Source organism: Beta vulgaris, chromosome 1, assembly GCF_026745355.1.
Source record: "Beta vulgaris subsp. vulgaris cultivar EL10 chromosome 1, EL10.2, whole genome shotgun sequence".
In the NCBI taxonomy this organism is placed as follows: domain Eukaryota; kingdom Viridiplantae; phylum Streptophyta; class Magnoliopsida; order Caryophyllales; family Amaranthaceae; genus Beta; species Beta vulgaris.
The window spans coordinates 25659539-25675460 of record NC_079202.1 but is presented as its reverse complement, the minus strand read 5'-3'; the positions used below and the strand labels follow the sequence as shown (position 1 = coordinate 25675460).

The 15922-nt window shown below is 35.0% G+C and overlaps 1 protein-coding gene across 2 annotated transcripts; it reads left to right on the top strand.

The window, feature by feature from the left end:
- Positions 1-389: 389 nt before the first annotated feature.
- Positions 390-15598, top strand: LOC104898799 (hypothetical protein). 2 transcript variants are annotated; one of them, XR_007274634.2, is made up of 8 exons: positions 390-1016; positions 1333-1421; positions 1620-1758; positions 9789-9887; positions 10025-10147; positions 10519-10781; positions 11744-11975; positions 14276-15598. XR_007274634.2 is itself a non-coding variant. In XM_010685912.4 (7 exons), the coding sequence occupies exons 1-7, from the start codon at positions 857-859 to the stop codon at positions 11852-11854; spliced, it is 984 nt and encodes a 327-aa protein (XP_010684214.2). In that variant the 5' UTR covers positions 390-856; the 3' UTR covers positions 11855-12122. The 2 variants fall into 2 exon arrangements, 1 of the variants encoding a protein (XP_010684214.2); XM_010685912.4 differs by lacking the exon at positions 14276-15598 and having other exon boundaries at positions 11744-12122.
- The last annotated feature ends 324 nt before the right edge of the window (positions 15599-15922 follow it).

Below are 15922 nucleotides of genomic sequence, written 5' to 3'. Positions count from 1 at the left end.
TTTAATTATATATTTAAAAATAACTTTCAAAAACAAATAATGGATCCAAATAAAAATTTAGGACTTGATACAGATCATTTTTAAAAAAACTAGGATCCATATCCTACATGGACCTAGATCCACAGATTCAAGTAGGGTCCTTTACCCACTAACATCCCTACTTGTGACTTGAATGTAGAATGTTATCAACTACCATTTTAGTCAACTGTTCTTGAGTACTCGGTTAAATAAAATAAAATATCACCTATTTTTAGCTTTTTATTAATAGTACCTTATTATTAATAATCTTCAATACAATTATGCAACATAAAATATTTCAAATACAATATGTTGGGGTAACACGCGATAAAACAACTTGTTATTTAAGGAGAGGATTTAGGCATTTCTCCCAGGAGCGTGGGGTGGAGAAAAAAAACCAAGGTGTTTCGCCAAGAGTGAGGTTGATGACCCAGAAGTAGTTCAGTACCCACTTAATTAAATTATACTCGAGCCCGCAAATTCAGACATTGATTTATAGCTACTACTAAAATACTAATTAATAATTATTCCCTGGATTTACGAGTGATCTACAAAGTAGATGTAAAAAACACCCACTTTACTGTTTTTGTTCACCTGTTATCTTTGCAGATTCTCCAAATAGCCATTAATAACCCATCAAAACAGTGAATTCTACCAAATTTGGGCTCTTCCAACATCGATCTGTACAAGTCTCAGAAGAAATATTGCTAAAATCTCAAAAAAATTCCACCCAAAAACAACCCCAAAACAAAGAAGATTTTTTTTGAAAAAAAGTTGACTTGGAAGAGAGAGATGGTGGGATGGAGAGAGAGTTGAGCAAAGATTTCAAACTGGAAAAATGGCGAGGATTGAGTTTGGAACAAGAGTAAAATGGGGTTGCTCTTATAAAAGGATAACTCTTATTGTTTGTTCAATCAACATTGTTATTGCTCTCTATGTTCTTCACTGCCTTTACAGCTCTGTTTATATCTACTCCAATAATAATTCTTCACAGGATAGTAAGTGTTTATCTTTTATGAATTTGCTTCTTTTACTGATTCTGGGTTTTCATAGGATAGTTTCTTATGACGGTTCATGCTAGCTGACCCCGAATCATTTTGGGACTAAAACTTTATTGTTGTTGTTGTTGTTCAACTGGTTTGGGGATTTTTTTGCTTTCGTTGTAATCTTGTTCTTTCTTACCCATTTCTTTTGGCTTTGTTATCTTGAGTTTTGTGAGGTATGGAATGAAGTATTTTGATGGTTTTATGCAGTATCAACTATGATTTTCTTAAGCTTAGTGTATGTTGATTAAAGGGTTTCCTTTGTAATCAGATGTCAAGTACACCCCAGATCAATTGATGAGAATGGAGGAATCGGTCCGAATTAGGATAGCATCAGAGCCTATAGAGCTTGTCAATTTGGTAAGACTGTCTAAAATATGGTTGGCACATTATTTTGCTAAATCTGCACCAATGCTGTTATTATGGATTTTTAATTTGATGTGTGATCAAGGTTAAGAATGTTAACTATTGAGTAAGGTTCTTCTGTTAATTATCATCTGATATAAAGCAATCTTGAACGTTCGTGAGTGAACTGAGTTTTCTGTTTGGTGTATGAAGCTTGAGAATTTAACAACCGTATTAGCTGAACAAAAACGGATGGTGAAACTACCCCTACATTTAAAGCAGATGATTAGAGATGAGATCTTGCAACAGCTCAAAGCCCTACCTGCAAATGCAAATGTCACTGAGCAAAGAGGTTGGTGTTACTTGCCTATACATATTTAAGAAGTACAGAACTATTACATCGTTATTGTAAACCTTTTGTAATTCCACGTTTAAAGTATGTCCATCAGAGATAGAGACCCTTTAGACATCACTTAATTTTGATGAATTTTAGAGAAAGTTGTGCTAGAACAGGATCGGATAGGTATAAGGTAAACCTGCTTGTTGGGACTATTATATAGTTAAGAGACAACATGCTGCAGAATATATTATTCTTCACCAAGAGGCAAGTTCAAACCCACCAAAAATCAAAGCAGAATATGGGAGCAGAAGCAACAAAACCTTCCTTGCAACTCCGTGACACCACACTTATTCAAGCCATTAGATCTTCTTTCAAATTCCATCAATGACAACCGCCATTTAAATTATTCAGTTTAATTTTTTCATTAGTTTCTCTGCCTTATATTCTACGTTGTATTTTTACACAATAAACAATCTTCTTTTCAAGATATGGGATGTGGGTAGGTGATGGCAAAAGTGTCGCGGTCCCAGTTTTTTTACACCAGAACATCCGGCGGTGCTTGCTTATCTGGAGGAAAGGATGCAAGCCTTCCGCGGAATGAATCTTTATTGCTCATAGAAGCCCGAGAAACATTGTATCTTTGGAGGGACATTATTGCCTATTGGCAAGAAGAGAGCGTGGGTGAGCCGAGGCTTGTTTGGCGGCAGTAGTGACAAGCAGGTTTGGGATGACAAGGAGACCTCTAGGGAGGGGGCGCTTTAATGTAAAATGCAATACCAAATGTAAAGTATGAAAGACAATAGTAACTCAATTTAGACTTGGTAGGAAGTCTGTTTTCATTTCAATGATACTCCCTAAAGAGTGTTAACTGTAAGATAGCTATTCTATTCACCGAGCACACATTTTATTCACTTAATAATGGAAGATAATACCTAAATAAAGAGCCAAAAACATAAAGTAAAGTATAGAAAACATAAATTAGCAAAATACAAGTAAGAAAAGTTGGATTCTAACGTCCTCTCTCATTTAAACTGTCGACGAGCTCATCGACTTACAAACATTACAACGAAAAAAAATGAAAACTCTCTTCTCTTCCATTATGGCTGTCTCTAGTGCGATTTTGGTTGATTGTGGTGGTTGTTCTTGTTTCTGTTTGTATCTTAGTTTTTGACGAGTTAGTATCCGTTTGAGGCTTGTTGACTGCTTTCTTGAGTCTTTTGATGGTGAGCTTTGAACTTCAGTAGCACTTATTAGGTAACCATATCTGCTCCGTGCTTCGTTGGGCCTTGCTTTGTTAGATTTTTCTTCTTCTATTGAGCTTGCTGCACACGAGCTGCATTGTTTCTTGTTCTTGTTGTGAGGGTGTATCTTTGATGTTACCTTCTTCTGTGGCTCCATTGCTGAGAGGTGTCGGACTTCTTCTGAAGTAACTTCTTTTATTACACTCAATCTATACATTGCACCCATTCGCCTAGATTGCTCATCTACGTAATCTGTTTGTGCGGCCTTATCTAGGGATTCTTCCACGGTCAGACAACTTCTTTTGCATCTTGATACAAGTAAACAAAGGTTGGATTTTTGCAAGGGCTAGTTTAACTTTAAGTGGGTGGTGGTGTGGGGCTATAATGTGATTGGTGTTGGTGAGAGGATAGGAAGATTAGTGGTTATGATGAGTGACGTAATGTAGTTGTGGTGATTTCTAGGTAAACCCACCAAAATTTTGGTTGTTGCTTATGGGTTAAACTAACAGTATGATTTGCCAAATAGTGGCTTTGCGTAGACTAATACTTCCTCCGTTTCTCAATAAGTGAAAGATAGAGAAAGTGGGGGAATAATAAAGAATGTAGAGAGAGAAAGTTGGGACCATAATAAAGTAAGGTAATTTAAGTAGTGAAACAAAAAAGTACTGGTCTCTTACTTTTTAGTTGCATATTTGTAGTAAAATTAAACTTTTTTTTTTACCATTTTGAGTTTGATTGCACTTATTGTGACTATTCCACATAAGGAAAATGTTGCACTTATTGAGAAACGGAGGTAGTATTTGTTATAGGTGGTGGTTATTTATTTTATTGTTGTGTGTGAGTTTTAGAACAAGTCCGTCACTTAAGGATGCTTTTGAGCTAAAGTTTCATCAAATTTGAAATAAGCTAGTAATCCTTTTGAGTTGTTCATTCTTTTCACTTGATTTCATTCAATGCCTTAGTGTACTCTTTAGAAACTATGAAGGGAAGAAAAATTCGCATTACATTCTTTCGGTGTTTACCTTCTTTCTCCCATTGCAAAAGCGATCGACACTTTATCTAGCATTAATACATATACACTTTAACTTCAATCCTTTACATAATCCCTAATACGAGGAAATGGAGAAAAAGGGAGGGAATGGACAGGGATGAGAACATGTTCTCTTGTTTGGACAAGGGTCTAGGGAAGTAAGCAGAAGGAGGGGGGGGGGGAATCCATTTTCCCTTCCTCTTTAATGAAGACATCCATCCAAAATTGAAAAGGTTTGGAGGGAAAATGGAGCTCCACTATCCCCCCTTCCTTTTCCGTTGATCTTGCTATCCAAACAAAGTGCAAGAGTGAAATGTAGAATATGATATACTAGCATCTACGTCATCATGAGTATCATCTTCGTTATGCAACCTAGAAATGGATATAGGGTCAGATATGGGTTTGTGACATGGACATGTCATGACGTATAATTTTGGGACATGAAGATTCAATCTCTAGACAAATCGGTAGAACCACAAAATTTTAAAAATATAATTTAAAATGTGCGAGGTAGTTGATTACAAAGCCAAAATTAACAAATTACAATGACAAATGTAACCACGCACTACAAAGCCAAAAATGCGTAAATTGACTACCGATTATAAAATCTAGAAAATTTATATCTACTTTACTTACTTCCTCCGTAACGAAATAGATGTTACACTTTCCAAAAAACGAAAATCTAGGCAAAATTTCTTAATGAGATATTAATGGGGTAAGAGGGTACTTAATTAATTAAGTATAAGAGACAAAGTCAGCTAATACCACCACTGAAACAACCACCATCACCGCCAAGGCGCTAACACCACCACTAAAACAACCATCACTACCGCCAACACCACTACTAAAACACCAGTAGCATCAACAACAACACCGTACCCAAACCAACAACACCACCCTACCCAACAACACTATCGTACCCAAACCAACACCACCTTACCCACCCACAACCACCTTCACAACCAATAACCAATTAACCACCTTCACCATGACAATAAACCGCCATAATCAAACAGAAAAATTGACCAAATCACCACAAAAACCTGTTCGAATTCCAAGCAATTACCCATGAATCCATTCAAATTCAAAGCAAAACTGAAAACCCCAAAGATCTGTCCGAATTCATACCGAGAAAGAATCAAGCCCAAAACCCACGAAATCGAACTCCAATCCTAGAAAATCGAACCCCATACGTAAGAAGAGAGTCGATCGAATGCAATGACAATGCTTGGTGAAGGAGGAGGCGAAGATCGGTTACGGGAGTATCGGTTGGTGGCGGCGGTTGTTGGGGTGGGAGAAAGAAAGGTGGCATCGGTGAGTGAGGAGAGAGAAAGATTGTGAATGTTGGGTGAGGAGAGAGAAAGGTGGGTGGTTGTTGGTGAGGTGAGGAGAGAGAAATTGTGGATGTTGGGTGGGGGTGAGGAGAGAGAAAGGTGGTTGTTTGTTGGTGAGGTGAGGAGAGAGAGAGATTATGGATGTTGGGTGGGGTGAGGAGAGAGAAAGAGGTGGTAGGTGTTGGTGGAGTTTAAGAAGATGGGTCATTGTTAGTGATTTGATTAAGTTAGATTAAGTGTTCAAATAATTTGATTAGTTTTATGAAGTACACTTAACTTTATTTAGTAAGGGTATTCTTGTAAATTTACAGCTTAAAACTTACCAAATATAGAAAGAAAATTAACATCTATTTTGTTACGGCCAAAAATGGAAAGTGTAACTTCGTTACGGAGGAAGTATTAAATATACTCCACAACTGATCATGCTGCCCTCCCTTCTTTGTCTCCATCAACACTATAATAAACACTATAATATCTAATTGTCTCCATCACGCATATGTCTAGATTAGTGACCTGGTAGTGTTTCCACTCTCATCGTTGAGACATCTATCATGGCTAGTGAAATCATTGTTGCCTCTTCTTACCCTCATTGCCATACCGATTACTTCTATGGCCGACATCTACCACTACTTTCAAATACTAGAAGACTACTTGTGATCCGCATATCCTTCTCCCCCTCTCCCTTTTCTTGTTAGATTTTGGTTTGGTTTGGTTGAAGAGCCATGTTCGTGTGCATGAAAGAGGAATAGACAGACCATAGTGTTAATTCATGTTGTATTCTTTCAACATAGGTACTTCGAATAATTACGCCTATATGAGTAAGATACTCTTGAAAAAATTTGAGTAGAGTTCACCCATGTTCATATACACAATAATACACTCTCCTCATGCTGAAGGAGAAATTGGCTCTCACAATCCCATATATTTCTCTTTCCTCCTTTAAACTGTCTCAACTATATAGTAATAGAGCATAATCCTAAACTTCTAACTTTATGAAAGTCTTCCAAAAGTCGCCCTACATATCTCCTAAATGTTAAAAGTATATATAAAGAGTAAAATTGAAGTGGAAACACTTCTTATATAAGGACGTGAAGACTGTGGAATCGTAAGCCCATTCAAGTAGAAATGCTATCCTTTATAATATATATTCCCTCTGGTTTATATTAGTTTACCCACTTTGTTTTTTGGGTTGTCCCTTATTAGTTTACCCACTTTTTTTCTGTTTTTGGAATGGTTTGACCAATTGTTTATTATTATCTTTACCTTCTCACTCTACTTTTTTTGGCTCACAACACTAATTTCAATACGATATGCCTATAAATTAATACTTTCTCTTTCCTTCTATGACCCACATACCTATTTCTCGTTAAAGTCTGGGGCCAAAGAAGTGGCTAAACTAAAAATTGGAATATACTAAAATTCAGGTGAGAACACTCTTATATAAGAATGTGAGAACAGTCCAATAGTTATCCATTCATCATAGAAATATAATCTTTTTTAGTAGATATGTAATCCTTTTTAAAGATATCACGGGATAATACTTTTTTCCTTGAACATATAGTCTTTTTAGAAGATAGATTCTGTAAGGGAAAAAATGGTTACATTTCAGCCAAAGTGGATTAGTTATTCTTAAGAAGAAATTACTATTTAGTGCTCTCACATTCTCATATAAGAATTGTTCTCACCGAAATCCAACCCTTTATGTATAAGAATCATTGTGGAATTTTACTTCTTTCTCACCTATCTCTCCCCTTGTCTGTCACCACATGTCCACATTTATATTGTTTAACAGCTTAATGTTCATGCGGGACAGTTCAGAGTGACTTCTTCAAGTTGTGACTATCCCTAGTTAATCAATACTTGGAACTGAGGTGTCAAATTTTTCTACTTCCTCCTGTCAAAGGACCAACTCAACCAAAAGCTTAAGTTGATGGTTGAGGCCCTAGGAATAGATCTATACTCTATCACGCCCCCTCACGCAAGCGCCCTTAGGGCTTGCAGTGTGGATGCTGCATAGGCCTCCTTCATACCTGTCGCTAAATATTTCACTGAGAAAGGAGGGGTGGATGAGATTCGAACCCATGACCTTTTTGTCACGCTAGCTCTAATACCATGTCAAAGGACCAACTCAACCAAAAGCGTTCTTTAACATGATATGAAAGCCCGGGTTGTGGGTCTCTTCTAAACTGGGCCTCTAATCAAGCAATTGGGTAAGGGTTTACCTCGACAGGTTGTCCATCCCTAAGAGGATTATTTCTGATTACCTTTCCAGTTGGCTCGTAAATTCTAAAGACACTCATAAGTGAGGGGGTGTATTGAAACCCATTAAATGTCCACTTGTGAGTGTTCCACATTGGAGAAAGAGGAGAGAATAAAACCACTTTATAAGATTAGGAGTTACTCCTCCTATCACCAATTGGTTTTAGGATGGAACCTCCTACCTTGTAAGTGGGCTAAACTCTCCTCCTTATTAGGTTACCTAAACCCATTTTCATATAATCTGAAATTTAACACCTCCGTTTCATATTACTCGCTACAGTTCTCAATTCACGGACTTCTAGGCAATTTTTGGAGAAGAGACAGGTAGAGAGCAAAAAGAAAAGAGACCCATGTGAGAGGAGAGAGATAGAGAGAGTTTATTGCCCAAAAAGGAAGTGTAGCAAGTAATGTGAAACTTCTCACAATGGAAAGTGTATTGAGTATTATGAAACGGAGGAAGCAATTGTTAACTTTAATTTTCTCCTCTAACTTGGCCACTTCTCATTCGCATTCACTTTTGCAGAATTCTTGTTACCTGGTTGCATGTTGCAGTATTAGTAACAATGTTAGCTTTTTTTTCTTGGTATTGGAGCATTAGAAAATTCCCAATCACAGGCCATATGTCAACACCAAACGTTTCCTCTGGACCCAACCCCCAAATTGAATGCTCACTAGTTAGAGAGTAGAAGAAGTTACTGCCATTTAAAAGTGAAGCACAATCAGGATTTTTTGGTTTTTCCTCCCCGTTTTTGATGTACCTAAAAGATTTAATTTTTTTTGGTTTTAGATTATAATGGACCAAAATCGAAGTGGCTCATTAGAAAGACTGTTCTCCTTAGTGATTATGTATTAGTAAATAGTCATTGTGTTTTCGGCTGAAGGATCTAATGGAAATAGCCTCTTGAACACGTCCCATACTACTTTACTATGTAATAGGCTGGAATATCCTCAGAGGAACTGGGGTAATTTTGACAGATTGTCTACCTCATTATTTCTCCAAAGTGAAAATTCAATTCTGCAGGCTGTTTCTTGGAACTAAGCTCCATCACAGCTTCATGTTTATTTGTCTCCCCTTTCTTTATTTGCATTTCTGATTCTTTGATGGAAGCTCTCACCATCATTTGGCTTCCATTATTACATATTTGTAGGATTAGTACAATGTTCACCTGAGTGAACACTTCTTTGTCTTTCTTCTTGGTTGAGAACCATTGGTCCATGGAAGCAAGCATAAGAAATATTCTGCTAGACGTCTGCAACTGAAAACACTGTGTCGTAGACGTCTGCAACTGAAAGAACTGTGTCATTTGTAACCCTCGAGTGCTCATTTTTAGAGTATTTTGCTTTATTAGAAGTCTCCTGTTGTCTTATATATAGTGTGGTAGCATGTGAAAGCCAAATAGATGATGTGCTGTTTGCAAGTCAATAGCTGTCAACACCCATGGATATCATGATATTTGAATGTGTTTCTCCCCTCCAAGCATTTTCAATATCATTTATTGCGGAGGAGATCATTCTTGACTCTGAGGTATACAGTTTTAAAGATGAGAATCCTGTATGTATGTCTATAAGAAAAGATCTGAAGTCTTGCGTCATTCTCAGATGAGATTCCCATATGTATGTGTCTTCATGTGAAATGTTCTTCAACGTAGCTTTATTGTCAGTTCAGCAAAAACTTAGATACTCGAAGTCATTACAAATAATCAAATATGTGATTTAAAAGCAAAGAAAAAAAGGGATATGCAATCAACTTCCATCAAGATGCCCTTGTTTTCTGTGTTTTAGGCTTTGTATGATTAATGGCTGTTGTCAGGCTTTTGCTTTTTAAGTGATTGAAAAACCCAAAATAATGTTTGTTAAATGCCTTGTTTGCTTTTCAGCCACAATGATAAAGTTAGTTTGAGTAGCTTTTGAAATGGCTCTTGCCTTTCTACGCAAATAATTGGTCTTTTTGCAGTAAACTGCTAATGCTACTAGCTAACATAAACCGTCAATCTGAATTGCCTCTACAAACACCTAACCAACCAAGTGAAAGAACTAGACCATGATACTAATTTGTCTTGTTGGTTGGTAGGAGACTTACCCTCTTGCTGTTGTAATCATTACAATAGAAAATATTCTCGACAGTCTATATTCATGATGTCAGTGCCTCCTATAATGTTTCTCACACATTGACAACAGAAGCAGTTGAAAGCTGGCGGCTGGCTAAACTTCGTGAAGCAAGACAACTGATCCTTGGTGAAAAGAATGTGACCTTGACAATTTCACGTGATCATGCTGGTAAGATAATCTTTCCCTTAATATGAATCTTAGCTCTCAGTTTGTTACATGTGTTGAAAGTTTGTGGATTTCTACATGTTGGCAGTGTCATGTGATTGCTTTGATTTGAACTTATTGTCTATCTATTTTCATTGTAGCATTGCTAGTAGAGGCCATGGAATCAAAATGGTCTTCTGTTATGGATGTACTTGGGTTGTGGATACCACCTGTAATCATCCACAAGGAGCATGACGATAAGCCTCCAGGCTTAGATGAATTCGGTAAAATGATCAATCTGACAAAAAGTTGAATAATTCTGGCTTTGTTTATACTTATCATGTACTTCCTCCTTTTCAAAATAGTTGTTGCACCGTTTGCTCTTTCACGTTTGCCAATATGCCTTTTTGAACGTTAATATCTCTAATTGCGTATAAGTAAAAATATTGAGATAAATTTAACAAGATCCCACTTGACTATGTTTTTTCTTATATAATGGTAAGGAAAGGCTTGTCAAAGTTGGTTCATGAATAGTGACCAAATGCCAAATGGTGCACCTATTTTGAAACGGAGGAAGTATTTGATGCCTTTTCTTTGTATTGTCATGTCACATCTTTGGTGTGTGTATAAATGAGTCATACCTTTGTGTATCCAGAAAACGACCCTTTACCTGGAAGGCCTGTTCCTCCTGAATGTCATGCTGAACTGCATACAGATTATGATGGCACTGCTGTTAGATGGGGTCTAACCCACCACAAAGAGAGTGCAGCTGACTGTTGCCAGGCTTGCTTAGATCAGGCAAAACGTGCCAAGTCTGGTGATAAGAAATGCAATGTATGGGTTTATTGCCCATCTGAGACAGGCTGTTATTCTCCAGACATCTATGAACATAAACATCAGGAGTGCTGGCTGAAATATGTAAGTACTTTTCACATTGTTACTTTAAATGACTATGCTAAATATAAGACCATGCTAATTTTTATCTGGAAACTTGTTTATGTTCACATCTTTGGTGCTTCCATGTACAGGAAATCGTTGGTTCAATGTTTTATTTTTGACTAATCTCTGAAATTTTGTCGTTCATTTATTCTTAATTTAAGGAAAAACTAGTCTTACATGCACGCAATGCGTGCGATAACGTGTGATAACGAATGAAGTAAAAAATAAAATTAATTGGATAGAGAAACTGTCTATACATTTTATTTTCTAAAAAACTGATGCTCAATTTTAATGTCCTACTTCCCCCCTTTCTTCGTTCAAATGAAACAGTTAGTTATTCTCTAATTATTTTTTTCTTTTTTTTCCTTTTTCTATTTTTTGGTGTCCCCCATGTGTTGCCTTATATAATAGAGATTTCATAAAACTACCTTTTATAATCAATTATTTTTCAAAAAACTACCTTTTAAAAATTTTCTTTCAAAAAACAACCTTATATAACAAATTTCTTTCAATATACTACCATTTTACCGTAAATGGAGTTTAATCACTAATAATTGTGTCACAGTATTCCTCTCTCGTTTCTCCCTTCTTTTCTCGCTACTTCACCGGCAGCAACACCTACGGCGATTGCATTTATTGATTAGTATAAATATAAACGTAAAATGGTATTATATTGAAAGGAATTGTTAATATAAGGTAGTTTTTTGAAAGAAAAAGGTAGTTTTTTTTAAAAAAGCTGGTTATAAAAGGTAGTTTTTTGAAATTTGGCTTTAATTTAATATAACTTGTTTTCCGAAGAAAAAAAAATCAATATGATACTTAGTTATGTTGTGAACTTGTGAGGGCATGCCAGATTGACATTTGAAAAGGATGATTTTCTAGTTCCAAGCATATTAAAGCATCTGTAGCAAACTTGATTACATGACTTGATGGTTTTGCAGTCGGAAAAACCCAAATTGAATTTCAAAGACAAGTATTCTGAATCATATAGAAGCTCTCACCCAGGGGCACCGCTGTTTGTTCCATGGGTTTCCGGGGTTGTACGTGCATGATTGGGCGCAGATTGAAGTGAGTAAGCAAACATTTTGAACTGGCCTAGCAGCAAAGAATTAATTTTCAGCTGAATTCTCAAAATAGACCATCTTCATCTGATGCTGCTCTGCTGAAATTTTTGTGAGTCGATTTTTGTTTCACATGACTTGATGGTTTACTGGTGCTATTTCTCTAAAATTGAATCATGGCACCCATTGAAAGAGGGAACTTGATCAAACTGTTCATTGTGAATATATTCTTATGATATGAAGTATATTTTTCATGATATAGTGACAAGTTATTTGCATTTTGATTCCTAGTTAACGGGCCAATGTCTTACAATACCTCGTAGTTTCCAAAGAAAGTGTAATTATTAAAATAGGACGTCTAATTTTAACATAAATTAGAAAAATCCAAGCTTATATTCTCATAACAAACCTATTCCATCTCGCTATCATCTAACACTATCTTTAGACATCTCGCACCAATCTAGTCGTCCCTTATCTTTTCATTCCTTTGTTTCCCTTTGAATCTCGAACTACATCAAAAAATTTAAAAAATAACATGGCAATCTTACCGAATAGATTACCTAGTCACTAAACAAATTAAACTAGTTAGTAGACAGATTAAAGGATACGATTACGAAATGGATTTAATTGGTGACTAAATAAATTAAACTAGTTAGTATATTAAGAAATATGGTTCGTTTTCTTATTAATATTAAGCTTAGGTTGTTGGCTAATTTTAAATTAAATGTAGACTGTCTTTCATAAGACGAGCTCTCTAAAGAAAAGGAATGTGCTTTGATATTTTTTTAAAAAAAATGGGCAAGGAGAAGTGTCCTACTAGATCAGAACTTTGCACAAGTTAAGTTGACTGATCCAGCTAAACAGGCAAGGTCCTTTGAAAGTGGAGGGGAGACAAGGGAATTCCACCTCCAAAGTGCCTTTAGTGGGGTAACTAAAAAATAAGCAAAGTCAATATATTGCCATAACAATTTGATGAATTAACAATGGATCGTAGACGAGGGTGTGTTAGGAGCCCAACAACACAGGACCCCAAAAATCATAAGGGTTCCAAAATATATTATTTTAAAATTTTTACTTTAGATATGAAGAAATCACACTTGTTTCCCACCCATAACGACATTTGTTAATAATCTATCTTTAGATTTTCAACTTTTCGTCATTAGAACTTTATCCTTCCATCTTTATTTTCTATAAATTTAGGGGCTTGATTTTCGTGTTAGAATTAGAGCCCCGAAATCTTCAAGACGACCTTGCTTCCTTTATTCTACTGGTTGATCTTGTTCAATTTGTTGGTGAAGGAATTTGCTAATTTCAAAGTATAAATAGGAGAAGATAATTGAAAAAAGCAAAGAATATATTTGTGTTTCTCTATTAATATCAAACGAATGATTTTACAACCCTATTTATAGTTTACAATGATAATTAATACCTTCTCATTGCTATGCTATTGTGAGGTTTGCATTCAAAGAATGAATACTAGCAACTGAACTTTAAATATTTGTTAAATATAGTATGGCTAATTCAAGTTTGGATTTTTTCACTCCCTCTCAAACTTGATTTTTACTTCTGTTATACTTATAACTAATTATGCCCAGCATAGCTTTAACCTTTTCAAATACATCAGCCTTCAGAGGCTTAGTCATATTGTCAGCAACTTGTTCGTCAAAAATTGCAAAATTGGAGCTCTAACATCCCCATTTTAAACAAGCTCTTGAATATAATGATATTTGATATCAATATGCTTGTGTCTGCCATGAAATATTGGATTCTTGGCTGATGTAATTGTTGACTTATTATCACAAAATATTATCGTTGGAGTCTTTTAAGTAAAATTTAAATCATCCAAGATTCTTCGAAGTCATATTGCATGACATGCTCGCTTGTTAATGCTATATACTCAGTTTCAACTGTTCCCAAAGCAACCACTTGTTGCTTCTCCTAGATAGTAAACATAACTAGAAGTACTTTTGCGGGTTTCAATATCACCAGCCCAATCACTATTGGTGTATGTGTGGTATTCAATTTTTTACTGTCTTAATTAACGGTCTGAATCCCACAAAAGTCTCTCATTAGGACTATGAGTTTTAGAAAACTTTGAAGTCGCCACCCTATTAATATCTGAATCGGGGCAAATTTATTTAATAAATCATTTTAAAATCAATTTCAAAAAATATTAGTTAAAACGATTATGACTTCATATGGATAAAGCTTTTTGAAATTGGTCTTTCATACCATGAGATATGGTTCAGGATTTAGGTTAAGAAGTGCGAATGTCTAGAACTCGTCTCCTCTACCTTTCTAAAGAACGGGCTCCTACTAAATGTGTTATTTTCCATTTTGATGCAATCATGTCTACTAAAAAGAAAGAAAACCACATAATATACTCATCAACCATTTTTTTTTGTTTTTCAGGACCAATATATCATTTGTACATGGTAGGTTTGAGCACCGAAGTTGCACTACAAACCAATCATTGCGGGATTGAAATCCACTCATGGATCAAAACCATCGTAGTTCAATCTGTGTCTCACCCTAAATGGTCAATTTCATTAGGAAAGAAAAGGAAATAGATTATGAATAACTCACCTTTACAATTAAACAAATCTACTGAAAAATGAAGTAATCACTCCAATTACTGATTGAAATGGGATCCAAAAAATCACCCTAATTAGTGATTAAAATAAAGGATTAAGATGATCATCTTAATTAGTGATTAAAGAAAGGAAAGATAATCACCTCAATTGGTGATCAAAATGAGGTTTAGGAAATAATCGTCGTAATTAGTGATTATTCAAGGTTTAAGATAATCACCCTATTTAGTGATTAAATATGATGAAAGGTTAAGATAATCACCCTAATTAGTGATTAATCAAGGTATAAATTAATCACCTTAATTAATAATTAAATATGATAGACGGTTAAGATAATCACCCTAATTAGTGATTAATCAAGGTTTAAAATAATCATCCTAATTAGTGATTAAATATGATGAAAGGTTAAGATATGCACCAAAATTAATGATTAATCAAAATTTAAGATAATCACCCTAATTAATGATTAAATATGAAGAAAGTAATCACCTCAATTAGTGATTGGATGTAAGTTGAAACAATCACCTCAATTAGCGACTAAACTTAGGATTTTTCGAAAGAGGTCCTTTTAAAAAAGAGTTGTGCATCCTAATTGAAGGCTTTTGGATGGATGAGAAATAATATTATGTTAAGATTATTAAGTCATTTTTAGCAAGATAATCAATTTGCGATGGAATTTGGAGATTGTGTTAGACTAATCGAAATTTGGTCAATTAAAGCGAGACACATGTGAAATGGCCTAAAATCAATTGGGGGGGGGGGTGTTTCATAATTACCTTTCTAATTATATGTCAAGTTAGAGTATATAATTGATCCATTTGAAGATGGATGAAAATTTTGAAATTAAAATATAAGATGGATCATCATACAATGTAACTTAGTTAGATTTGCAATTAATCCTCTTAATTGAGATTGGGTCATTTGATTCATATACTACGATATATTGGGCCCAGCATGCAACATTTATAACAATGGTTGCTCATTTTATTCAAAGAGAATTGTAGAATTATTTATGATAATTATGCATAAACATCTCCACATTTTCCGTTAATTTAGTGATGTAATTACTATTTATAAAGAAACTATTCTTACAACAATATGTACAAATTCTATGATCTATACAAATCTTCAATTTTGATTTTCACCATGATGCTCCTTAATCTTCATCTCCTTTAATGGACTTTGGAATTCATATTTATTTGTAAATTTGTGAAAGTTAAAGATTAGTTAACTTCTTTAGTTTGATTTTTTATGATGATTTTTATTAATTTTTATTTACTTAATAAAATGAGTCATTTTCATAGAAATTTTAAATTTAACGACTTATAATTAACATTTTCGAGGGTGAAGACATTTTTTCATGAAACTTGAGTTAATCACTTTATTTCATTATCCACATTGCACTTTTGTTCTTGGACTTACTTACAAAATTTATAACTTTGTTTATAGAGCGTGAAATTGAACATGT

Excerpts from the sequence above, each read along its gene's own strand:
- LOC104898799 (XM_010685912.4), top strand. The coding sequence starts at position 857 with ATGGCGAGGATTGAGTTTGGAACAAGAGTAAAATGGGGTTGCTCTTAT. Across the intron at positions 1,017-1,332 it reads TAATAATTCTTCACAGGATA|ATGTCAAGTACACCCCAGAT; the intron begins GTAAGTGTTTAT and ends CTTTGTAATCAG. Across the intron at positions 10,782-11,743 it reads AGGAGTGCTGGCTGAAATAT|TCGGAAAAACCCAAATTGAA; the intron begins GTAAGTACTTTT and ends ATGGTTTTGCAG.